This window comes from Phoca vitulina, unplaced genomic scaffold (assembly GCF_004348235.1).
Source record: "Phoca vitulina isolate PV1807 unplaced genomic scaffold, GSC_HSeal_1.0 scaffold2, whole genome shotgun sequence".
NCBI lineage: Eukaryota > Metazoa > Chordata > Mammalia > Carnivora > Phocidae > Phoca > Phoca vitulina.
The window spans coordinates 3,201,422-3,229,158 of NW_022589705.1; the positions used below are offsets into that span (position 1 = coordinate 3,201,422).

Consider the following 27,737-nt stretch of genomic DNA (forward strand, 5'->3'; position numbering starts at 1 on the left):
AAAAAACCATACACTAGAGATTTAGAGTATATTTTGATCTGTTAGAAGAAACTATCTCAAAATTTTAAAGAGAGAACAACTTATATATATATGCCAAAAATACGGGTAACTACTATGAAGGGATAGAATATGACTCTAAAAATGAAAAATAAAAATGTTTTTTTAAAAAAGGGATTGATAAGATGTTGGTTGAAAAAGGGAAAAAGAAAAATTCAAAAAAAAAGAAAAAAGAAAAAAGAAAAAAAGACAGTTAAAAAAAATAATTTACTTTGAAAGACTAAAAAATCATGGGGCAAAAAAGCCATGAATTCTATGTGCAGTATTCCCCTAGCGCTGGAGTTCTGCCGTTCTCACTGATCGGTAAACCTGGTCTTGGCTGACTATTCTCGCTGATCTTCTGGGGGAGGGGCCTGTTGCCGTGGTTCCCAAATGTCTTTGCCGGAGGCGGAATTGCCCCGCCCTTGCCTGGTCCGGGCTAAGTAATCTGCTCGGGTTTGCTCTCGGGAGCTTTTGTTCCCTGCAAGCTTTCCGTACAGCTTTGGAGGCGGAGAGTGAAAATGGCGGCCTCCCAGTCTCCGCCCCAGAGGAGCCGTGAACTCGGGGTCCCGCTCCTCAGTGAGCCCCCAGAGAAAAGCAGTCAGTCACTCCCGTGTCCCCGGTCTCCGGCTGCACTCCGTGCTCACCCGGCCTGTGACCGCGCGTTTCTATCTCTGGCACGCGACCCCAGGTGGAGTCTCCAAACCCAGCAGATCCCTGCGGTGCGCTCCTGCACCTCTCCTCCCGGGGGAAGAAGGTGAGTCTCCCTGGATCTGCCGCTTGTTGGGTCCCTGCTGGAGGAGCAGTGGCCCGACTGTGCCGCGGATCACGATTTATGGCAACCCCGAGCTGAGAGCCCGCGCCTGGGCTCCGTCTCTGCAGCCAGCTTCCCTGCTCCGATACCTGGGAGCTCTGCTGCACTCAGGCACCCCCGGTCTTTCTGTGACCCCGAGGGTCCTGAGACCACACTGTCCCGTGAGGGTTCCACCCCCCACTTAGCCACCAGAGTGATGTCCCTCAGCGGAGCAGACTTCTAAAAGTTCCGATTTTGTGCTCCGTGGCTCTATCACTTGCCAGAAGCGGCCGATGGAGGCCCCTCCCCCGCCGTCTATCCTCCCGAATATCGCCTGGGATTCACTTCTCCGCACGTCCTACCTTCCAGAAAGTGGTCGCTTTTCTGTTCAGAGAGTTGTTGCTATTCTTTTCTTTGATCTCCTGTTGAGTTTGTAGGTGTTCAGAATGGTTTGATCCCTATCCAGCTGAATTCCTGAGAGGAGACGAAATCCAGGTCTCCTACTCCTCCGCCATCTTGCTCCTGACTCTCAATATACCATGATTTATTTATGCATTCTTCTGCTGATTGACATTTGGATCACCCCTAATTTGAAATAGTACAAACAATGCTGCTATGAAAGTCTTGTATGAATTTTTCTTTGGACATATGTACTCATTTCTCTTGGGCATATACTTAGGAATGGAAATGCTGGATCATAAGATAGGCATGGGTTTAGATTTAGTAGCTACTACCATAAAGTTTCCCAAAGGGTTTACAGCAATTTACACTCTCATCAGTAATATGAGAGTACAAGCCGCTTATCGATCTTTTTAATTCCATTATTTTTTTTAACCATGCCTTGTTTTCCCCACCCCCAAATTCATATGTTTAAACCTAATCCCTAATGTGATGGTATTTGGAGGTAGGACTGTAGGTGGTGATTAGGTCATGAGAGTGGAGCCCTCATGAATGGGATTAGTGCCCTAATTAAAGAAACCCCAGAGAGATCCCTCACCCCTTCTGCCATATGAGGTTTTAGTAAGAAGATAAGCATCTGTACACCAGAAAGTGAGTTCTCACCTGACTGAATCTGCAGGTTCCTTGATCTTGGACTTCCCAGGCTCTGGAACTGTAAGGAATAAATGTTATTTATAAGCCATAAAGTGTGGTATTCCATTTTAACGGCCTGAAAAGACTAAGACATACTGTATATTTTCCACCTCTCTATCCTAAGTTTGTTTTAGTCAGTCCTCCCACTGAAGTCCCTTCTTCCCCATGACTAGTTTATTTGCCATTCTAGGTGAATCTTTCCAGCTATTCAATCCTTTTTTAGGTTTTATGCCTAAAACTCAACACAGCTTGCCAAGAATAAAGACACTCTGCTTTTGTGCAATGGTAGGGTAATGTTTTCTAATTAATTCCTACCATTTTTCCCAGATATGATGAGCAAAGGCCTTTCAATAGACCTGTAGCACATTAAGATGATGGTTATGGGAAGCATTACATATCGACACATTTACTATCATTGATCATCAAAGCCTCTAAACTTGTGACTAATTTCTATTTTCCTCAAAGCATTCACTTAGACTTCCCACACTGGATCTCATCAGACATATGTGCTTGCTCAGCTCAGAGAGCTTTGTGAAATCTCCTCGCAGTGCTTAATGGCACCGTGTCATTGTCACATCTGATAATGAAGGCAAGACAGGGTGGCAGAGGAAGGCCCATTGTCTGGAAATCAGAACGTGTTTCTTGCTTCTGTGTCACCTTGACCAAGATGTCATAAATTTTTCCTTCTCTCTGCAAAATAAAGGAATTAGACTAAATGACAATGAAGGATATCTCCCAGCATTAGACTCCACAATTTTAGATTTCATTGTAATCTATTTTCATATCTGGTATAAAAGCAGTTAAATAAGACCTTTCCAAGAACGATCCCTAGGGCTCCCCACTGTTAATACCACTTCATCCAGAGAAGTGCCTGCTTAACCTTACCTTTATTTTTAAGCCAGTTCTCTAACAATGACAAAACATTTCCTCTACTTCCATGGTAAACCAATATTTGGGGTATGAAAACTTGTGAAATGCTTTCTAAAATTAAATAAATTCTGTTTCCTGGACTCCCCTTGTTCTCACCCTCACAATCATTATTCTTTGTGTTGTTCTTATTGCATCTTCTGCTAAATATGGTGTGTGGCCCTGGGTGGCACAGGCAAATATAACAGTTTCTCAGGCAGCATAGATTGAATAGAAATGGAGAAAGAACCCCCCAAATTATATAAACACCAATGAAAAAAAATATGATCTCTAAAAATGTACATGACTCCATATATGTATATAATATTTGAGTTTTGATTAAATTAGTTTAAGTTTAGGAATATTGAGTTCAACCACTTCTATCTTCACATCAAATATCTAGAAGGTAGAGCAAGAATAAAAATGGTTTCTTTATTTACACTTGTTATTGTAATTATAAAGCAAAGCATTAAAGAATATCTGTTGTTTATCTTGTCTTGCGTATCTTATACATTTAGCACCAACCTAGGAAAATGTTTGTGGGAAAATGGTTTATTATGACCATATTTTCAACCTTTGCTATGGAAATAACTATAGATGTATTACACTGTATTACTTTTTGTGATGAAGATGACACTTTAGGTCAGAAGCATATATGCTTTAAATTATATTTAAAGTAATGATAACCTGTTTTGCTTCAGAAGATTTTTGCTTAGTCCCTCTTGTGTTCAATAATGATCAATCTTATCTAGAGACCAAAGGTTTTGGTCATGTGGAGCAGAATTTCTGGTCATGTGAAGTCCATATGGGAACTGGACCTCTGGTTATAGCCTCATTAGCACCATCACCAAAACAAGTGAGGAAAACCAGCTCATCCTCCATGGCATAAACCACAAAGAGTCACTTCACTTATCCAATTGCAGCTTCACTAAAAGTTTGCTTTCAGCTTCTTTAGGATTCTTCCTTTTGCTTTATCTGTTTCTTGGCCTCATCACCATCTCTAATTATTCTTATATTATAGAAGCCAGTGTTCCAGCAAAAGCAAGATTGAAAGTTTCCTCTCTCCTTTGAATTTCAGCTACTAAAAAGTCTTTAAAATCATCCAATTTAATTTGGTCAATGAAAGTTTTCAGTTAAACAAATAAACATGTAAAAACAAAACAGTTGTGCCTGATGTATTGTTTTATTTTTTTAATTTAATTTTATTTTATTATGTTATGTTAGTCACCATACAATACATCATTAGCTTTTGATGTAGTGATCCACGATTCACTGTTTTCGTATAACACTCAGTACTCCATGCAGTATGTGCCCTCCTTAATACCCATCACCGGGCTAACCAATCCCCCCACTCCCCTCCCCTCTAAAACCCTCAGTTTGTTTCTCAGAGTCCATAGTCTCTCATGGTTCCTCTCCCCCTCCAAATTCCTCCCCTTCATTTTTCCCTTCTTTCTCCTGATGTCCTCCATGCTATTCCTTATGTTCCACGAATAAGTGAAACCATATGATAATTGACTTTCTCTGCTTGACTTACTTGACTTAGCATAATCTCCTCCAATCCCATCCATGTTGATGTAAAAGTTGGGTATTCATCCTTTCTGATGGCTGAGTAATATTCCATTGTATATATGGACCACATCTTCTTTATCCATTCATCTGTTGAAGGGCATCTCAGCTCTTTCCACAGTTTGGCTATTGTGGACATTGCTGCTATAACATTGGGGTGCATATGGCCCTTCTTTTCACTACATCTGTGTCTTTGGGGTAAATACCCAGTAGTGCAATTGCTGGGTCATAGGGTAGCTCTATTTTTAATTTTTTGAGGCACATCCACACTGTTTTCCAAAGTGGCTGTACCAAGTTGCATTCCCACCAACAGCGTAAGAGGGTTTCCCTTTCTCCACAACCTCTCCAACATTTGTTGTTTCTTGCCTTGTCAATTTTTGCCATTCTAACTGGTGTGGAGTCTCAGTGTGGTTTTGATTTGAATTTCCCTGATGGCTAATGATGATGAACATTTTTCATGTGTCTGTTAGCAATTTGTATGTCTTCTTTTGAGAAGTGTCTGTTCATGTCTTCTGTCCATTTTTTGACTTATTTGTTTTTTGGGTGTTGAGTTTGAGAAGTTCTTTATAGATCTTGTAAATCAGTGCTTTGTCTGTAGTGTCATTTGCAAATATCTTCTCCCATTCTGTGGGTTGCCTCTTTGTTTTGTTGACGGTTTCCTTTGCTACGCAGAAGCTTTTTATTTTGATGAAGTCCCAAAAGTTCATTTTTGCTTTTGTTTCACTAGCCTTTGGAGATGTACCTTGAAAGAAGTTGCTGTGGCCGATGTCAAAGAGGTTACTACCTATGTTCTCCTCTAGGATTTTGATGGATTCCTGTCCTACATTGAGGTTTTTCATCCATCTTGAGTTTGTATTTGTGTATGGTGTTAGAGAAATGTCGAGTTTCATTCTTCTGTATATAGCTGTCCAATTTTCCCAGCACCATTTATTGAAGAAACTGTCTTTTTTCCATTGAATATTTTTTCCTGGTTTGTCGAAGATTATTTGACCATAGAGTTGACGGTCCATATCTGGGCTCTCTATTCTGTTCCGTTGGTCTATATGTCTGTTTTTGTGCCAGTACTATGCTGTCTTGGTGATCACTGCTTTGTAATATAGCTTGAAATCCGGCAATGTGATGCCCCCAGCTTTGCTTTTCTTTTCCAACATTTCCTTGGCGATTCGGGGTCTTTTCTGATTGCATACAAATTTTAGGATTGTTTGTTCCAGCACTTTGAAAAATGTCATTGGAACTTTGATCAGGATGGCGTTGAAGGTATAGATTGTTCTGGGTAGCATAGACATTTTAACAATGTTTATTCTTCCGATCCATGAGCATGGAATGTTTTTCCATCTTTTTGTGTCTTCTTCAATTTCTTTCATGAGTGTTCTGTAGTTCCTAGAGTATAGATCCCTTACCTCTTTGGTTAGGTTTATTCTGAGGTATCTTATGGGTTTTGATGCTATTGTAAATGGAATCATTCCTGATGGATTCCCTGGGGAATTCTACCAAACATTCAAAGAAGAAATAGTACCTATTCTCCTGAAGCTCTTTCAAAAAAATAGAAACAGAAGGAAAGCTTCCAGACTCATTCTATGAGGCCAGCATTACCTTAATCCCCAAACCAGGCAAAGACCCCATTAAAAAGGAGAATTTCAGACCGATATCCATGATGAATATGGATTCCAAAATTCTCAACAAAATCTTAGCTAATAGGATCCAACAATACATTAAAAGGATCATCCACCATGACCAAGTTGGATTTATCCCCGGGATGCAAGCGTGGTTCAACATTTGCAAATCAATCAATGTGATAGAACACATTAATAAGAGGAGAGAGAAGAACCATATGGTCCTCTCAACTGATGCAGAAAAAGCATTTGACAAAATACAGTATCCTTTCCTAATTAAAACTCTTCAGAGTATAGGGATAGAGGGAACATTCCTCAAGTTCATAAAATCCATCTATGAAAAACCCACAGCAAATATCATCCTCAATGGGGGAAAGCTGAGAGCCTTTCCCTTAAGATCAGGAACACGTCAAGGATGCCCACTCTCACCACTGTTGTTCAACATAGTACTAGAAGTCTTAGCAACAGCAATCAGACAACAAAAAGAAATAAAAGGTATTCAAATTGGCAAAGAGGAAGTCAAACTCTCTCTTTTCGCAGATGACATGATACTTTATGTGGAAAATCCAAAAGACTCCACCCCCAAATTACTAGCTCATACAGCAATTCAGTAATGTGGCAGGATAAAAAATCAATGCACAGAAATCCATTGCTTTCTTATATACTAACAATGCAACTGTAGAAAGAGAAATTAGAGAAATGATTCCACTGACATTGTTTTAAATTAATTCAGCAGAAAATACTGTATACCCTAGCTTGGATTGGAAAAGGTAGGATTAAAACAAAGCCAAGCTAGGTAAGGTGGATGCCTTTCCAGATCTTTCTTATGTCAGTCTTTATAGACCTTGCCCACAAGTCAATTCTAAATATTGAAAATGTCAGTTATGGAGCAGGAGCCTCTTTACGTAATATGCCTTCAGTCCAGAAGTAGCTGAGATGTGGGTAGGCTACGGGGAGAGTAGGCCATTATTAAGTGGCCAGCCATTATCTTCCCCATGTCTGGGGACAGAATTACCCTTTCATTATCTTCTGAAAGTTTTCCCCATGTTCATTCCTTATCCTATTTTGCTATTGACATCTTCCTCTTAATCCTCCTTCCTCCATCCATCATCTGCTTCAGAGAAGGCAGGGCATGGTCCTTGACACAGAAACATCCCTTCCTGGGGGAATTACTTAGAGCATTATGAATTTCCAAAATGTAAGATAGGCCCATCCCAAAATATAACTTTTAAAATGCATTCCAGAAGAAAATATAAATAATTTTCTTTTTCTTTCTTTTTCTCTCTCTCTTTATCTCTCTCTCTCTCTCTCTTTTTTTTTTTTTTTTTTAGAGAGGAGAAAGGAAGAGAGAGGGATAGGGCAGAGGGAGAAAGAGAGAGAGAATCTTAAGCAGGCTTCACACCCAACATGGAGCCTGACTTGGGGCTCGATCTCACAACCCTGAGATCATGACCCGAGCCGAAATCAAAGTCAGTTGCTTAACTGACTAAGCCACCCAGGCACCCTTAATTTTCCTTTTTTAAATTCCTGGAGTTCTTATATCTCTTCACTAACATGAAGAATTGAGGCTTGTCTGCCTGTATTTATATCTAACGGGTTTTTCTTTATTAATAAATAGTATGTTTACCTGCCATTCACTAAGTCATTCCCTTTCAGTAGATTTTTAAATATTGGAAATGGTTTAAGACTGATTACACCAGCTAGTGAATATAGCATTTGAATTAAATTCAGTTGAAAAACATTTCTTTCTTCCATGTTAAACTACTGTCCTGTGTACTACCTGGAGAATATAGAAAGGGGAGGGTGAGTCAGTGGAAAAAAGAACAATACAGCATTCCTGTTACACAGGAGCTTACACTCTGAAAATATACATACACCAGTCATTCTAAAAGTGTGATCCCATTGGGGCACCTGGGTGGCTCAGTTGGTTAAGCGACCAACTCTTACTTTCAGCTCAGGTCATGATCTCAGAGTCGTGAGATGGAGCCCCACAATGGGCTCTGTGCTGATTGTGGAGTTTGTTTAAGATTCCCCCTCTCCCTTTTCCCTTTCCCTTTGCCCCTTTCCCCTTTGAAAAAAAATCTAAAAAGATAAATAAATAAAAATGTGATCCCTGGACCAGAAGCCACAGCAATAGCAGGCAACTTATAAGAAATACAGATTCTCAGGTCCCACCCTAGACTTACTGAATCAGAGATTTGGGGTGGAGCCCAGTAATTTGTGCTTTATCAAGCAGGAGTCTGATGCATACTAATGTTTAAGACAGACACTAATATAGTGATCACAATGTATGTAACTATATTACTAGCATAGTACTAAATAGTACTGACAGGGAGTTTTCATAGGCAGGGAGAGGACATAAAGGTCACTGTTGGGCTGGGACAAATGAAGCATTCCCTGGAAGGAAGGCATTCTGTATAAAAAGACCAGGTGAGCAGAGAACTGAGAAAACAAATAGCATATTTGTGATACACAGTTAACCACCAATGAGACACTGTATTAGGTTCTTTACACACACCATCATGGTTAATCCTCACAAAAACCCTAAAAATACTATTCCTATTTACATGAGAAAGTTGAAGCTCAAGAATTTACACAGAACCAATTTGCCTGAACTATGAGAATTTAGAAAAGTAATGGTTGGTATGGTATTAAAAATACGTGAGGAAGGGAATGTAAAGAGCTTTGAGTTCCAGTCCTTGGAGTCTGGACTGTATCATATCCCATTAGAGTCCAAGAATTAGACAATTAAAATACTTTCCTTGAAGGAAAAGTGAAATGATGAATTTGATGTCTTAGGAAAATTAATAGGTTGGAGATAGAAGATGCTGGAGGCTTGAATAGACTCTGTAGAAGGTGTTTTCAATAGTCCAGACTCAAGGTAGTTACAGATTGAACTGGGGGAATAGCTATGAGAATAAAAAGGAAGGGGCAGATTCAAGAAACTCTGGGAACAAAGTAACTGTGGTTGCCTATCCAAGAGGAGAATGGGAGAGGATTTGAAGTTATGATGGCTAGGAGAAATGGAAAGTCTCAGAAACAGTCAAATTTAGCAGAGTGAACTTGGATGATTTTTACCGGTTGTGATAGGGGAGATGTTGTTTGGTTTGGTTTGGTTTTAGGATATAAAGAGGCAAAGAGCTCAGCTTTTAGACATGCTGAGTTTGAGATGATGGTAGAACATCAAAGTAAAAATGTTCATCAGGAGGTCAAAAATAGGCTTACAGTTCATGTTGGAAACACAAACTTAGGGGTTGTCAGTAGAGAGGTGGTAGTGGATGCCATGGCAGCAGCTAAAATATTCAATATAGAGTACGTGCCAGGAGAAGAACAGGTTAAGAACAGAATTATGTGGAATATCTAAAAGATCCTCATGTAAGAAACAGAAAGAAAAGAAAGCCTGATGGTTGGAGTTGGAACATCTAAAGGAGTAAAGACAGAATGAGGACAGGGTGGAGTCCTGGAAGGTAGATCAGGGAGAAGGGTAAATTCTCCCACCTGTGGAGACGTAGGGAGAATAGGGCAAAACAACCAAAGTTGGTGATGAGGACATTATTAGTGACCTTCAAAAATGCAATTTCAATAGGGTGGGTGGTGGTGGTAATGGTGGTCAAGGAGGGAGTTGGAAACAAGACTACAGGATTTTAAGAACATGAGGTTTATCAGGATATGGGAGCCTCAAGTATAGGTCACATGTTCTGGGGAGTTCAATTATAGAGAAAAGATCAGTTAGCAGGAAGACTGGAATTAGGTAAAGATACTTATCTATGTGTGAAATACTGTAGAAAGGAAATGGGAGGAAGGACCAGAAAACTGGAGAGGGAGAGATGGGAGAATTGAAGGAACAAAGTTATAGCCAAGGTCAAAGGCAAGTGGGTCATTGGCTCTAGAACAGCAGAGAAGGGATCAAAATCTTCTTCAGCCCAAGCAAAAGGAGCAAGTTCTTGAGACTCACAAAGGATGTATTGAGATGAAATGTGAACAGGGGAGGAAACCTAAGCAAGAGTCTTGCTTCTCTGAGGCAGAGGAAGTGAGGCTACTGTGTAGACAGAAAGTGGACAAGCAGGAGACCTAGTCAAAGAATTCCTTCCACTATTTCTTCAAGTGGCATCTGCCCATGAAACTTTTTCTAAGATACAGGGAGAGATGTGGTCTAGTAAAATGCATATCAGCTTACATTGTGACTTTCATACCTCTGTCTCCCCCGCTGGACTGTGGGTCTTTTGAGAGCAGACTTCTTTCCAGACTTTAAAAATCAGACAAGCTCAAAGGATAATATAACAAGCACATTTGTACCATGGAAAATTGTATCATGAAAAATTGACAATTGCTAGTTTGCTAGTTCTTTTTTTTCAGTATACACTTAAAAAACACTTTTCTATTTACCAATCCTACAATTTTTTTATTCCACATTGTGTTTTGAAGTCTACCATGTTGAGATATACAGATTTAGTTCATTTCTTCTAACTGCTCTTATTCAAATTTGTATCCTCCATTTCCAGGGCAGCACATACAACATAGGTACCCACATAGTAAATGTTAATTGGATGAACAATATAGTAATTAAAATGAATACACAGTACAGTGTTTGATAGCTATGAAATACTTTGATAAATAATCTCTTTTCACTTTTATTTGTGTATTGCCTTTCCCAGGCTGATGTGGTTTAAGGATAGTGATTATGCCCTATGCCTGTGCATTCTCTTCCTAATGCCCACTTCAGTGTTGGCACTTAGTAACTCCTCAGTAAATATTGGTTGAATGAATGAATGACTCTCTACTATAAGCATTGTATTACTACAGTCCAGATTCTGAATACCTGAATGTTTTTCTAAGCCCATGTGGTTGGAATCAGGACTAATAACCAGGTTTTCTGATACTAAAACCAGTGCTCTTTTTATTACACCATTGAAAGAGCTATTGTAAGGACTATATTAGGGAATCAATAGGAGAGGAATAATTATAATGAATTACTGCCCTGATGCAACCAATAAATAGACTTCATGTACCTGTGTAATTGGAGAAAATTAATAACCATATCCAGATCGAGGGCTTGAAATTTATCATAATCATTAACTTGGAATATTTAGTCACACAGTCCTTACACGAGGTTCATATGGTAAAGGAGATATGTGAATTATGAGGGCATATGGTATTGCAGGAATGAAGGAATGAGCAAGAAGCAGTTTTATTCAAATAGAACTGCTCTTGCTAAGGTCACTGGTAACCTTCTAATTGCCTTTGATGACATACACCACTCCTCCCCTGACTTCAGTGACACCTTCTTTCCTGACTCTCCTCCACCCCACTTTCTTGTCAGCCTCCAAGAAACTCATCCCTAAAACAGTGGCAGTGGTGTGAAGATCTGAAGAAAGTCATGAGCATTCTAGGAAAAAGATCTCAAGAACTGCCTCAGACAGCCATCCATGCTCTAATCTCCCCTCCCGTCAGGACGGATTGATATTGCTGAATCTTTTTTACCCTTTGTCAGTTTGGTGGTCTTACCCCGGTTTTCTCACCAGAGACAGATCTCCACTACCTCTTGCCTTCGTTGAGAAACTCCTGATTCCTGGGAGGCTGGAAAAGTCAGGATCATTGCATAATGCCAGCTCTGGAAAGCTGCAAATCCTAACTCCCTTGATGGGCCCCGTCAGAGCAACTGGTGTCGTTAAGTAGCCTAAACAAAGAAAAGGTCTCTTAAGAAACTTATTGTGAAACATAAACATTGTTTGCTTACTTTCCAAACTCCTATCTTAGTCATTTTTGTGTAACCACTATAGTTTCTTACATCATTTAATCACACTAATTTAATAAATGCGTGTTGAATGGAACCGCTGCTCATTTCTTATTGAATTAAGGCAGAGCACAGATTCCCAAGCAGACCCTCATAGCTTTTCTGAGACACCTTCTTGGGATTTTCAGATTGACCCATACTTCTCTAGGAGCATGATCGACCTTGGGTATCTAGAAGATCTGGCATTGCCCCAGGACCATCCTTAGATACCCCTTCTTCCCTGCATCATCATTTGGTGGCCAAGATATTGGCATTTCTTGGATATTTCATTGAATTGGGAGGAGAATAGGGTAGAGTGTTTATAATCAAGACAGTCTTGTATCCTTGTAGTAGTCAGAAGTGTCTTGGGGATTCTGTACTCACTCTAGATGGATGCAGAAATTAAACTCCAGCAGTGGCTAAAAAAACCAAACCAAAACAAAACAAACAAAAAACTCCATCAGCGGTTGTGTAGCAAACAAATGGTAAATGAGGACACTTGTATTAACTGCAAGGAAATGAGTTGTCCATGACACATAATTAACCAAAAAGCAGCTATAGGGCATAGATGATTCATTAGAAAGAGTATTGGCTGGTTGTTTGTTTCCTCTGAGTAGTCCCAGTGCCAAGGCTATACAAATTTATAGAACATACCACAATGTCCAGTGGATAAATGACATTTAAAATAGAGAAATGAAGGTGGGGGGAAAAAAACAAAAACCAAAGAAAAGGGCTACAATAGGGTAATAATGAGTTAATATTGAGTCTTGAAAATATGTCTTAATTTTTAATGTGGGTGATAGTAACTCAATACTGAAGAGACTTGAGGGAGGGATGAGAGGGTCTCATGTCTGAGGATGGAGTTGTTTGATGAAAGGTTGTAGCCTTTAATATCTGATGATGAAAAGAGATCTCTTCTCTTTGGGGTGAGTCCCTGATTCCAATTTTACATTCGTGGAGCAATTAGCAGGACTCCTCTTAGCTTTTCTTGGTCTCCTCCGTTAGAAGAATGCCTCTGATATGTAATATTTGTTTGAAAACCCAAAGAATCTTGTTTCCTTTTGAGGTTTGCCTTACTCTTTATGTTCTGAAGTTCATTTTGGACCTCAGATTTTGCTCCAAGCAATAAAACTGGTTGGATTGTACGAACATAATGGAGCCGTAATTTTAGCCAACTGTTGGGGGTGGGGAGAGAGTTAAGGTGTGTAGTGGTTTCTGTGGTTTCTCTGTGGAGTAGAATTCCCTGCAAAGCTTTTCCATGTGGTGTTTTAATAGCTGTCTTAAAACTCTCTGATGTATGGAGCAAAACCGAATTAGGCTCATGTGCTAGATTGGTGGGATAGGCCAAGTACTCTGAAAAACGAAAGAAAAACAATCAAACAGCCAAGCTCTGAGGCTAAACCATCCAAAGAAGATCTGCAGGACATATCCAAATCCAAAATTGAAGAAGTGATCACCAATTTTAACCCATTTTTGCAGAACTTTCAAAGGGAAATAATAGTTCCCTTGCACACATTAATATTTTACCTTTGCGCAGTACTTTACAATGTGCAAAATGATCCTAGGTGTATTTGTTTATTAGAACCCTGCAAAAACTTTTGGAAGGTTATATTATTAGATCGATTTTTACAAGTGAGAAACTGAGTCACAAAGTAGGCCCAAGGTCATTTGTCTAAGAAACCACAGAGGCAGAATTTGACAACCTCTTCAGAGCTCTGTGTCTTTTGCTCCAGAACTTCAATAATTTTAATTAGTGATCACATTTAATATTTATGAAGACAAGGAAAACCAGCCAGATAGCATGTGCTTGCACAGTAAAGATGTTTCTGGACTGCTGAGTTCTCATCAGTGAATAGAAGACCTTAGAGTGTTGTCTATGTCTCAAAGGAATATGCTTTCTTTAATTCAAATGCTCAGTGATTCAGAGGCATGGTTCCTTCCAAAGTGCTGAGTGTACCTGATAAAATGCCACATACTTAGTTGTCATTCCCATACTAAACGTGTGTAACAATTCTGTTTAGTGTGTGGTTTTGACTACTAAGTTCAAGAGACATTTATTGAATGCTACTATACGCCAGGCCCATGGGCAAAGTAGGAAGTTGTCTAGGTGGTATGATTCTAGGGGAGCCTTTCCCACTGGCCCAGACCACTGCTAACATACCCCCATTAGCAGGGCATCCCTTTGAGTTAGTCCAGGAGTTGCTCAGATTCTGTTTTGAAAATGCAGATAGCACGGAGGGGAAAAAATACTTTAAGACAGTCCCAGTCACTAATGCTGCGGGGTATGCTTATTTATCTAGTTAACAAATCAAGTATTAAGGCCCTGAGCTGACTAGGAGGTGATGTGGATAAATTGTATTCTGTCCAGGAGAAGGGGATGCTGAATTCTGGAGAGCCCTATAAAGGGCCCGGGGGAGCCAGAATATAACAACAGGCCAGGGAGCCTGTCTTATCTGGAGAAAGAGGTGCCCAAACACTCTGTACCAAAAATAAACTTTACTCGTTTTGCTTTTGTTTTTAAGAACTAGCCCTGCCTGATATCTGTGTTTTAGGCCTGCATCCATAAAATTAATCAGATTAATATTTGCAAGTGAAATACCAAGCATGTGATCCGTGTTCTTATTTTTTTAAGCCAGTGAGCCGGTCTCTGTCTCTAATAAGAGTTAGTGCAGTGCAGCTGTCCGTCCCCAGCCCTTTGCGTGGCCACCTCGGAGCTCACTGTCTCCTTAGTCAGCTCCACACCTTTCCCCTGACTCCAACCCATGTCTCTTTCACTGTTGGAGGTGGGTCGGTGTCTCTGCCCGGACTCTACTGAGCACAAAATCACTTACAGCTCCCTTCTGCCACACTCACATTTTTTTCCCCATAGCTCTGAAAATTATATACCTTTAGAATTGTAAACATAGTATGTTCATGACTTTTGCCCTTTCTTCCAAGCACCTAAATATTTTAGAAATATATCAGTTAATATGTTTATCATTATCAAAGAGCAAGTTATTCTGCAAATTGACTATCATTCAAATAAAGACTTTATTTTTCATGATACAACGGTTGATATTCTGTTTGATTTTTTTCCTTGACTCACTCATAAGTTCTCCACATTTGGAACAGCGTGTATGGAATAACCATTTTTGTTTTAATAAGTACCAAGAGCAGAAGCCCCCCCCCCAAAAAAAAATAATATCCACGATGGCTGTGATCATTCCTAGGTGCTGTGCTCAGAAGGTTTCTATAGGTTTTCTCATTCTATCTTCAAAACAACCCCGTGAGGCAGGTACTGTCGTTATCCTCATGTATCCATGAGGCACAGATAAGTTAAGTAACTTGCCCAAGGACACACAGATGATGCATTGAAATTTGAATCCAGGAAGTCTGCCTCCTTAGCCCAGGCTCTTAATCACTATGCCACAATGACCTCCTCCAGGGGGTCATGGAAGTGTGAGGGGGTCTCACTATCTGAGGGTGCTCGGGGACCCCCTCCCAGGGCAGTGGTCCCAGTGACTCGGATGCCTGAGTGGGACAGTAGCCCCAAGATGTTCAGGAGGAAAGGAGAGCCTTGGAGTCAGTTGGCCCTGCTCCTCCCATGGTGGCCTCTCTGTCCTTACCTTGTCACTTGCATTTCATAGAGTCCATTTTGAAGGATAGTGAGGCTGGATCCCACCTGAAGCAGCATCCATCAGCAGACAGTATCACTCCACACAGCACACACTGCAGAATGTGTATTGGGATGGGGAATGTGATAGGTGGAGAGAATCTGCTCTGCCCTCAATATTTTCCCAGAGACAGTCTTCACCGTTTCAATCAAAATCATTTCTAAGTCAGTCTTAGACTCACAGGCATTCCTGGGAAGGGAGCCGTGATGTGCTGCTAAACGTTTTAACAACCTGTTCTCCAGGGCAAAGCTCTGATTTGTGGCACTTGGCATTGTTATAGTTTCCGCACTTCCGCCATGGTGAATTTCACGGTGTCAACGCAACCCCACTGGCCAGAGTCAGGAAGCGTGGGGGCAATCAGATCCAGCACACTCCTGATGGAGGGGAAGATTAGGATGGGTAGGGCAGTGACATTGCAGCGGGAGGCTGTGTCAGGTCCAAATTCTGCACATCTGGCAGAGTCTGGATGTAGAGCCCTGATACCATGTGCAGCTTCTGTCTTTCCTCTCTCCCTACCCCACACCGCCATAAAGTCTGACTCATAAGAATTTCAGAGGCACCTTGAAGGAGAAAGGAATCACAGAACTTGCAGCCTGTCGGCGGTTAGGTGGAGGGGAAGAAGGAGCAGGCCACTGAGGTCCCTCTCGCTGGGTGACAGGAGACAGTAGGAAAGAAAGAGAAGGAGGGATGGCTTTATAGCAATGAGCGTTTGTATGTGAGTCTTGGGCTTTTCCCCTCTTACCTGCCAGAGCTGCCTCCTTTCACTACCATCTGGCTGCTTGTCGGGCCACTCCCAGGAAACCTGTCTTGGTAGAGGAACGGCCACAGGGCCTAACTCCTCAAACCCTTGTCACTGACGCCTGGCAGAAATCAGGGTGGATCAGAGGCAGCCCGTTTTCCTCCCAAAAGACTTCAGGGCTGTGGACTCTGTATACGCACTGCACGGTTTCCTGATACGTTACCTTCTAGGGCTTTATGATTCTCAGGGTCAAAATCCTCAGTGTCCAAGCACATTCTCTATTGCTTTAAAATACTGAACAACAGTTATTTATAGAGAGAGCCCTGCTTTATTTCCCATTTCTCTGCTGGGCACCATGAGGTACAAAAGCGATAAAACGGAATTTCTGACCTAAAGAGCTTATAAGCTAGTTGAGAAAATGTGACAGCCACATGAACTAATTCCTAAATAAGGAGCAGTTCTAACAGTGTGATGACAATGTGTCAAGCTATAGTATTTATAACAAATTGTGAGGTATCTATAATTAGAGAAGAATCTATAATAAGAATTTGTTTAGTAAAGGCAGTCAAAGGAGTTAGATGCCTGCACATCCCAGGCGGTTGTATCGTTCCTGTTCATTAGATAACAATGTGCACCCATTTGTAATTGCTATTCCCAACTTATTTTATAGTTATAACCCCTTTTTAACAAATACGATTATAGCAGCCAGTTCTATGTCATAAAAATATTCTGCCGGCCAACCCCCCACACTAACACTCTTTGGCTGATGGAGATCCAAGACCCCTTTTGAAGGGAAGACCTGGTATGAGAGAGACAGTCGCTAATCCCTCTCCATTTGGCAGTACACCTACTCGACAAGAAGGTCATCCTTGCAGCAGAGGAGCGACATAAAGTATACGTTTGCATATCGGGACAGTTGTTAAATAACTCTGCACACAGTTTGCCTTTTTTAATGTTGCGCTGATTTGCCTTGGGGCTTGTATACATCTTCTCCAAATAAAAGTTGGGACCACTGTTGGTTCATCAAGCTCCTCGGGATCTGATCAGCCTGGGGAGCGGACTGTGGGAATCTCCTTTCAGCTCTTTGAGGGCAGCAGGCCCCCTGCCACATGCCAGCAAAGGCAGGGGAAGACAGTATGTGTGTCCTGCCATTCCCCTCCCAGCTGATGCCTTGTGCTAATAGAAGGAAGCAATCAGCTTCCCATTGTCCAAAAGCTACTTCTCACTTGTCTTAAAGGGTTGTTATAATTATCTTAGAATACAGAAGTGCCTCAGTAAAATCTGGAGAGTTCGCAATATATGAAAGAAAAGAGTCATAAATCTACCCTGTGTCTCTGGGACAGTAGGTGTGTGTGAGACAGCCGGGGTCTTTGCATTTAAGTGAATACTTTCTTGTTTTGGAAGACTAGTATGTCTGTGTTTGGGTTAAGACGCCCTCCTGCCAAGCTTCAATTAGGTGAGGCTGGTAAAGTAAATAAAAGGTAAGGGATTGTGTCCATACATGACTTCATTCCATCCTTTGAATGACTTTATCAATAACTGCTAGAAAGCGAGACTCAGCAATAACTGTGTCCAGCATATACCTCCAGCCAGCAGAGAGCCGACCTCATTTCCTAAGGCTTTTGTGGTGTGCCCAGACTAAAACCCTGTATCCTTCACCATCAGATGCATCCAGTGTAGTTTTTCTAAAATGATTAATGTTTTCTTTGTCTAGGCTTATGCTAAGAGTTAATCCAAACTTCTTGAGCTGTGTGACACTCACCCACAGGTAGCTGGCGCCTCAGGACTCACAAGTGTGATGACTCAAATGTACACGTTGTACGTTCATTTCTCACCCATGGTCCACATTTGTATTCTCTATACTCAGTTTCTCCGGCTGCCCTGTGAACCCAAATTTAAGGACTGTGTTTAAGTGCATGTCGGGGCGGGATACATGGCGGAGGGGTGTTCTTAATAGCTTTTTACCAAATCTAATTTGTGTCCCAGTTTTTCCAAAACAATTTCCTAAAACTGCTGCCAATTAGTGGAAATTTGGAATCTACAGTTATCCTGAAGTAGTAAGAGAATGATTCAGAAATTATATTTGCAGAGCATTGTTCATTTAACGATTCTTCCTAATTAGACCCCAGGGCAATGGCTTACTCTTCATTAGTTGAATATTATGCATTTCCTGACATCTCACTGCCCCCTAGTGCAGCACGCTAGTGAGTGCATCATTCTCTGCAGACATTCTTGATTTGCATTATTACTGTCTGATTAGTCCATTTCATGCGTACCTGGCTTCTGGGAATGTGATTTGACACTAATCCATGACTCAAACCAAGTCCTTCATGGGTCCCGTTTTGCCAAGTAGATTCTATTCCAGGAGCAGGAGTTTTGGGGGCAAGTGAGTACAGATGGGAAACGGAGTCTCAGCTGGACTCTACTCTCCAGACCCCTTCCAGTGGAGAAATTGGGCCCAGAATTTTCAGTATAGTACCATGAATTGGAGGAACAGATCTTGTGTTAAGGTGCATCCAGACCAAAGTAACAAGAACACTCTGCTTGGAGAGAGACAAACTTAGGAAATTTCCTTAACATCTTTGAGCCTTCATAAAACTGTCATTGATTTAAAAAAAAAAAAAAGGTAACTTAAGATGTCTTAAGGCTTTACTACATGATCTATGTTTGAAGGTTTTATACACTTTAATATGTGATACAGACCTTCATCTATTATGTTTACTGTGAATGAGATAGCCATGAATTGCAATTTAAGGATTATGGAAAGGCGTTCTGACCCCAAAGACTTGCTCTCAAAACTGTTCTAAAACGATCACAAAATTGTAAGCCACGAATGTGGTCTCCATGAGGTTCTGCCGAGATGACCTTGAACAAGTTGTTGGACTTTGCTGGGCCTCTGTTTTCCCATCTATAAAGTATGAGTGCACCTATTTAAAGGGATTACTCAGGGATTCAGTGAGATAACATATGCCTGGCACATGGCAGATTTCAATAATTGTCAGTTCCTTCTTCCTCCTCCCTTATTTTCTTCTGGTCTGAAATAGTCAACACCTGCCTTTGACACCAGATACTAATGGGTAGGTGGTGGGCTAGAATGTCCTCTTTCTGATGTGTCCCCCCAAAGAGTGGACAGGCAGCCCTTCCTTGTCACCATTAGCTTTCAAATCCAGGCAAGGACATTTGCAGCAGGGAGGGGGGGAGGTAGAGGTGGTCAAAAAAATCTTCCCTGTGGGAAAGTGTAACTGATGGGAAGTCTGGGGTTGTGCCTGGTTAGGAACCATGTGTATTATTGTGCGACATTAACCATGTCGCATTATTATGAGAATTTAAGAGATTTTCCTCTTCCGATGATTCTAGTTGCAGTTTTGACTGTGGGAGCAGACCAAAGAAAAGAAAGGCATCCAATGTGGGAAAGGTCATTTTGCGATAGTGGCATTTTTTCCCCAAAAGAATACATTATAAATGTCATACTTACTTTTCAGAGTCAGAATATTAAAAAACAAAAAAACAAAAAAACAGATGCTCAGTGTTCTTCTGGTGAATTAGCAAACAAACAAAAAAGGTCTTAAACTCAATGTAACAGGGAAACACATCGAGCCACACCGACATGCACACACACATACACACACACACAGACACTTTGTAGGTAAAATACACATTTTTATGCTTTCATGGGTGGTTTTTGTTTTGAATTGAAAATTCAGCAGGTTTTGTTAGGTAGTTAGTAAGTTTCCATGGAGAGAAGTAAAGAGACATTTAAGGATACTGATTATTGGATGGTAAGGAGGAATTTGCACTAAGGTCTTTTCTCCGACCTATACCCTAGTTCTGTCATCACCCTGACCATGGACTGGACAGAAAACAGAGAGAACCACAGAAAATTATGCATTTCATTACATTTGTGTAAAATCTCTTCACATCATCTTAGACATTGTTTTGGAATCCACCGACAGCCAGTTTTACTCTATTTGAATCAGATCTTCAGAGGGACATTAGATTTTGCCCTGTCCAACCCCTTTATGCTATAAATGGGGTTGGTAAGGGCTGGAGGGGTCACATGGCTAGAGTGCCCTCCTTTATTATTTATTTCTCTTTCCGAATGTCTTTATCATGTTTGCTTATTCCATTTCCCCATACGATTGTTAGTGTGCGAAAGTCATAGACCCTGGTATGCATGAGTTTGACTCTCAGCACCACACAGTGGGTAATTCAATAAACTCCATTCTTAATCTCCGGGGAACTGCTTCTTCCCAAGAGAAATTATCATTATAATAGAGAAAGGGATTACTGAATAAGAATATTGTCTTTGGTAACATTTCTTTTAAATTATTTGATGCAACATTTCGTGTCCAAGTGTAATTTTTTAGCCTATGTCCTGGGAAGGGAAAGGACTCATTTGTGAATTAGCAATGAGATTCTTGTGTTACACGAGGAGGAAAAGATATGTCCTAGTTCTGTGCTTTACAAAAACTTCAGGGATTACATTTTTACCCCATATAAGGCCCCTTTGGCAACTCATTCAATATTACCCGACATTCAGCAAGTATTGATCAAGCTCCTCCCATGCCTCTGGCACGATTTAGAGTCTTAGACTGTATCAGGGAACAAAAATAAAGATTTCTGCTTTCAAGATTATATCTTAATATATATTTGTAACATATGAATGAACTATTTCTTCCCAGTACCAAATTATTCTTGGACAGCATTCTAGTGAAAACATGTCATTTTTTAAACACTGTCTTCCTTAAAATGAAAGGTCTAGTTTCCCAAGCAAATGGTTTTTTGGTCTAGTTGCATGAAATTTGGCACAACACTGCCGCCTTGCGGCTACTTGAATCAGGAATTTACATACACTATGTGGTCAGCTCTTGTCTTTTAAGGTAAAGTTTAAAGGGAAAATTATCTTGTTTTAGTGGAAGCCTTTGACACAAAATTACCTACCCAGGAATATTTAGAATTTAATTCCTTCTGCTTTTTTTTTAACAGAATGATTGGAAGGGCTCCGTCGCTTTTGTAGTTGGGAACCGGATTGAAGATGATCTTCTCATCCGAGCCCTCACCCTTGCTGTCCAGGTCCCTCAGCGGAAATTCTTCAGTATCGTGTCCTGGCAAGACATTCTCCAGCAGGTACCTGTCCTTTCCCATCTCGAGGCCCCGTGAAGACTTTTGTGCTTAAAATAATAGAATAAAATAATAAAATAAATACAACTATCATATTCTTGGGCTGTTTGGTAAATTGGGGTGGATTATTTTAAACAAAACTTAGCTAGAATAAATTTGCATTGTTCAATCTGGAAGAATTATTTTGGCCCATTATTTAGGCCCATTTTTGGCCCTTTCAGCACTCACTCATTTGACAAAATTCCTGTGGCCACACCAGGCTCCATGCTAGGCTCTCTGAGGAATTATTTATTCAATAAAAGATTTAATAATAATAAAAGACTAAACTACTTACTGTTCCAGGGAAATCCATAGCAAGAAAAATTAAGTCTACAGAGAAACCTAGCTGTCAGAGGACAGAGAGGAATGACCACATAGAAAAGTCCTGTCAGGTGGCCCATACTCACACGATTACTAACAGCTTACCAAAGTGACTATAAATATTTTGCCTCGTTGATGAATATCTCTTCCTTGCTAGGTTTCCCAACCTTTCAAGCCACCTAGGTATTTGAAAGTTACATATATCTAAGTGTTCCTTAAGTATGCCTTTCTTTTTCATTATAGATTAATTTAATTTTCTTACAGATCAATGAATCAAATGCATTTCTTGAAACTCCATCTAAAAAGGCAAAGAAACCTGTAGGCAGTAGTGCTCCCTTATACCATGAGGTAGGTGAACATCTTTATTGAAGAGATTTTTGTTATTTTTAGAAAATGAGAATTGAAGTAATAATCTTATATTCACGTTAAAAAATTTTTTTAATTCATTCTTTGAAAGCAAATTCTTGCTTTGCTCCTCATTGGAGCTGCCTGATGGCAGGCACTTAAAAAATCTGCCTCTCTTCTAACAAAATCCCTCTCTAGGAATAAAATTGTCCTAGATTGTCTACACCATCACTGTATCCAATTAAAGACTATAAATCAGAAATTTTTATATACAAAAGAGTTGGGTCATACTTTTTCATGGTAATTATTGAGTGAGTGATGGTATTAAAGGGAGCTGTATGATTAGTGTATTACGAAGTGTTAGTTTCACCAAAGGAACAATGTAAAAATGCCGTAGAAAGTGTTTCCTGTACAAGACAGAGACACAGCTGTTAAAATTTTCCATCAGTCAGCAAGATTTGGGCACATTTTCTATCCTACTTTAACCAACATGAAAATAAGGACAATTTTTAGGTTAATCGTCCATTCTGTTTCTAGCAGATGCTTAACACAAGAGTCTGGCCTGGCTGACCATTGGGTTTATGCAAAGACTTAGAACTCATGCTCAGTACAGGGGGATTGCCTCTCACACTGCCTTGTTAATATCTAACTTACAGCTCACAAGAAGCTATAAAAATCCACTGATTAATTAGAATATCACTTAAAATTTGTCAGGCGCTGTTTTACGGCTCTTCAGACTGAAAGCATAAAGATTTTTGGATCTTTCTAAGACAAACTTGTTTGCACTTTATTTCAGTGATCTAATAAAGTTTTTATGTGTCTCAGGTCTTGGATGATTTCTTAATGGGCTCTTTAGTATTGCCTGAGTACTATCTGAACAAGTTTCATTGGATTTATTTACGCTTGACAATAGTGTGGATTTTATAGCATTAACTCTTGCTACACTACTCTCACTATCACGAAAAACTGAATCTATGCTTTTGGAGTCAAATAACATACCTTCTAGCTTTTGTTGTGATGTGCTAAATGTGCGTGCTCCAGTTGAAACATTATGTGATACCTGGATTTAAAATACTGGAAGTTTTCTTCTAAAGTAGCCATAGAAATCCCTGTCCAATTCTCGGGCCTGGGACCAATTAGCCCCCCAAAGAACTCTTTCTTCTTCAAAGATGCTCAGTAAAAATCAGAGATGATAACAGGCCAGTTTTGATGTCTAATCTGGACAGACATTTTGACTTGGATGTGGGATAGCACAATGTTACAAATCCAGAGTTCAGTTAGAAAGCCATTCCTTTCCAATATGTGCTGTGACTTTGGGTTGTGAATCCTTCACTCAGGGGAGGTCCATTTCACATCTGGCTCTACCACATTCTTCCAGGGGAGCATTTGGGCAATAAGCCTCCCACACCCACTCACACACCCTTTCCTGAATGGTTCCAGAAAAAGAGGGAAGGCAGGATGAGCACCACAGAGATTGGACCTTGGGTATACCAGACATGCATCAACATCAGTTTGCTTCGGTAAAAACAGATATAGAACATAAAACAAATTCAGGCTCCTGATCAGCATCAGCCAACGACAGAAGGCACATTTGGAGAAGAGGGTACATTTCCAATCTCAGTCCCTTCACACTTAGGACCTGTTCGGGAACTCTGTCACTTGGTACCTCATCATCCCAAGTGAATTGAAAAGCTCCAGGCAGTGCCTACTGAGAAGCCCAAGGTGGTTGTGATTGTGAGAGGTGACCATGAGAGAGGCCCAGACCCAAACGCTTTCGGGACTCGTGAACTTTTAAGACTCATGAGTCTATTTCTGCTTGAAGTCTTGCACAGTCTAGGACCCTTGCCACAGTTAAACTCCTCAGGAGCCTGTGTGCAAAGTCTTGTATTTTCTTTCTCAAAGGAAACTCTGCACTGGGGAAGAAAAGGTAATCTAAGAAAGTTGTTTATGTTGCATGTGAAATTCATAGTTCTGTATTCTCCATTTTGGAGGGAGAACTCAAGAACCAAGAACTGTGAAGGCCATACCCTTACATTTACTTCTATTTGTAGGCTACTCTCATTGGCCTTAAATCAGAGCCTAGTCATTCTCACTTTAAACATAGTTCTAACCAGTTTGGCTTTCTGGTTTCCTTGCCTGCAGTCAATTAGGAGCAGCAAATTAAAGGGAAATGTCACCATAGTGCAGTTCATCCATGAGTAGTAAAATAGCGTCAGAACCACATTACATATTTCCAATAATGACTTGAAATGTCTGGGCTAGCAAAGACCACATTCCTAAGTGATTTGCTCAGGCTTTCACTTGGATGGCTTGGTGTTGTATACACACAGCCTCATTTTGAAATTGTGTAATTTCCCCTGAAACATTAGAGTTCATCTAGCCATAGGATTGTATAGACGAAAAAGAGTCTTTATTTATAAACCACAGTTCTTTGAAAATGTGCTTGGATTTGTGCTAATGTAATTCCACAGAGACACAGCTATAGCCCATTTGTTCATTCACCTACTCTTTTTGGAAACCCATGTCCTGCTCCAGCAGGAACTACTCTAAGGACTCATATGGGAATGGGAAGAGAATATTCTCCTTTGTGCATGGTCTCAGGGATGTTAGCTATTACTTTATTATATTATTAGTAGTAGTTGTAGTATATAATAACGAGGATGAAAATGATGATGATCCCATGCACTGGCCTTACATATGAACATAATTTCCAGCTTGTAATCCTATTTGAGGATGTGGACTTACATGAAAATGTATACACAGATATTGTCTGCATTATATAGTCACCAGTTTTTACCAAATAGTGGTATTTTACCAAATACCAAACAATTAACAAGTACATTCTTGTTCACCTTATAGACAATGGGGCAGATATGAATATTATAAAGACTCTAACCTCAAGAAGCTTAAGGATTAGTTGGGGGGGAGGAAAAGGTATATACTAACAAGGAGTAAATGGTCAAAAAAATGTTTGGTAAAGGAATGAAGGGGCTCCTGGGTGGCTCAGTTGGTTAAGTGTCTGCCTTCAGCTCAGGTCATGATCCCAGGGTCCTGGAATAGAGCCCCACATCAGGCTCCCTGCTCAGTGGGGAGTTTGCTCCTCACCCCCCTCTGCCCCTCCCTCTGCTTGTTCTCTCTCTCTCTCTCAAATAAATAAAGTCTTAAAAAAATAAAAGAAGTGAACAACCTAACACACTGAAGTCCATGAGGGACAGATGAAGTGTTATGGGCATTCAAAGGAAGATGAGATTACCATTAGCGTGTGGTTGTGGGTAGGATCTAAAGAAGCCTTGTGGAGAAGGTGGCATTGGGAGGGAAAGGAAGGGTAGCTAATTTTGACCTTTTATATATTATTCCAGGGACGCCTGGTTGGCTTAGTCGGTTGAACGTCTGACTCTTGATTTTGGCTCAGGTCAGGATCTCAGGGTTGTGGCATCTGGCCCCACGTCGGGCTCCGTGCTGCTGAGTATGGAGACTGCTTAGGATTCTTTCCCTCCCTTTCTCTCTGCCCCTCCCCAACTCTCTCTCTCTCTCTAGTAAGTAAATGAATAAATAATTCCAATTAACCCATATCACAATTCTAAAAGGACATATAAATATCGCCATTTTACATATAGGGAGATGGAGGCATAGAGAAGGTAGGAAGTTTATTAATTAGAACACTGAAGAACTTGGGTTTAGCCATAGTTAAATCCATAGACTCAAGTTGTTCTTCTTTACCACAAACACAGTACTCTTCCACTGGGCTCTAAGCTGTCCACCCTTGGATGAGTAGGTCTTGGCAGTCTTGACATTCAAATGTGGGAGCGGGCATTCCAAGAAAAGGGAACAGCTCAAGCAAAGGCATAGGTGTGGGAGAAGAGTGAATATGTACTAAATTTATAATTGCATGGTATAAGATATACTCAATAGGAAAGGTAAATTCTATAGGTACTTTAATTACAACTTTAAAATCCTGAAGACAGATATCTATGAGAAAATATTTCAAGCACTCAATAAAATCCATTCTTTAAGATTGACATTTATTTGCTAAATATGCACAAATATTTGGCTGCGTGTGTCTGATGGCCCACAGAGAGAATCTGACTTGTTCATTTGTAGGTTTATTCAGTCCTGTCCAAAACCAAAAAGGAAAATATTAAGGATCACTCAAAGCTGACTGAAATGTTCCCCATGAGAGAGGTCTACATGTTCCATACATGCAAAGGTTCTCCCATCTGTGATTAAATCTGATATGCAATATGTATGCCTTATTAGGAGATGTACAAATTTTGGACTTTGTGACTTTGATAAATTAGAAAGAAAAAACTACCCATTGGACAGGGGTTTGTTAATTCAACTTCTCTGAAGTCAGGGTCAACTGTCCTAAAAGTTTTAGACTCCACTCTATGTTTGGCTTTGCTTCATGATGGTGATCATTGTAACTTCCAACCCAGAAATAAGCAACCATCCAGACATGGGCCGTGGGTTTGCCTATCTGTGATTTAGTCAGAAAAGACAAATTAGGTCACCACAAAAAAACTTTTAAAAACACAAAAGCTTGCTGAAACAAAAAACATCTATAAAGAATAAACGTTTGTATGCCCTAGTTGGTGACTCACTTATTTTAAAAATTAATCAATTCTATACAACAAACAACCTGGACAATCTGAAAGATGATGTGATACAGTGTAGTTCTATGAATACAAATAATTATTAATTTTCCTCTTAACTCCCACCAGTAAAAAAATAAGATGTTATTTTTTTAACTGGTATATTTTAATTAAGATAAATTAATTTCTTTTTCATTAGGAGATCATTCTGGGAGATCATTAAATATGGAAAGATTCTTCTGATGTTGGATTTGAAAGTAACGAATCAAATGCAGTTTAAAAAGATACAGATTGCAAATTTTATATATAAAGATCTAATTAGTTTCATCACGTTCTTAAGATACTTTGCTGCTACATTGGATTAATTTATCCCCAGATGTAATCATTTCATTTTGTTGGTTCTTATTCCTATGCATGTAGATATATTCTTCGGCTCCTTCCCCAACGTGTATTCATAATAACTCACAAGTAAGACCACAGACTTAATTATAATCTAGTTGCCTCCCTTGTCCACATTTCTAATATGAAACTCATTTTTTTTAACAGTGCCTCAAATTAACAGTCTATTCAATGGAATTGTAAGCCTTTATCTGGGGCAGGTTGTGGGGGGAGTCTTGTCAAAATGAAAAATGGAAAACTCATGCTTCAGAGATAGAAACAAATAATATGTGAAAACATTTAAGAGGTTTGAAGTTATTAAAATGGCAGATCTACTGGGACCAGAAAGCAGTATGTCATGGAAGAAACGAAGGAAAAGGGAGACAGGAAGCATTCTCTGGCCTTTTCAATCCTGCGTTTTAAAACAAAACAAAAAAATTCAGGAAGAATTGGAAAGAAGCCAACCTAATGCTGTTATTTCATAGAGCTTAGGGACACACCAGGAAATTACAGGCCAGTTAGTTTAACTTCACTTGTAGGGAAAGTATTAAAAACTGCTGCAGGAGATCAAGTAAAAGGATGCTTAGAAAAGCACAGCTTGATTAAGGCAAGCCTGGCCAACGTGGTTTTCGGAAAGGGAAGGTCATGTCTTAGGAACTTGTTGAAATTCTTTGAAGCTATTACGGCCAGTGCAGTCTTCAAAGAACACGGCGAGGCCCGGATCTGCGTGTCTTTTCCGTTCCACACCAGTCCTTGAGGGATGCTTGCAG

General features: G+C 40.2%; 1 protein-coding gene across 1 annotated transcript in view; it reads left to right on the top strand.

Moving 5' to 3' along the window:
- The window catches only part of SPAG17 (sperm associated antigen 17), a 226,243-nt gene that overhangs the window by 19,226 nt on the left and 179,280 nt on the right, over nucleotides 1-27,737 (top strand). The window contains exons 2-3 of the mRNA XM_032419281.1: nucleotides 21,158-21,298; nucleotides 21,917-22,000. Of these exons, the coding sequence (XP_032275172.1) occupies nucleotides 21,158-21,298; nucleotides 21,917-22,000 (225 nt within the window). The remainder of the gene's footprint in view (nucleotides 1-21,157; nucleotides 21,299-21,916; nucleotides 22,001-27,737) is intronic.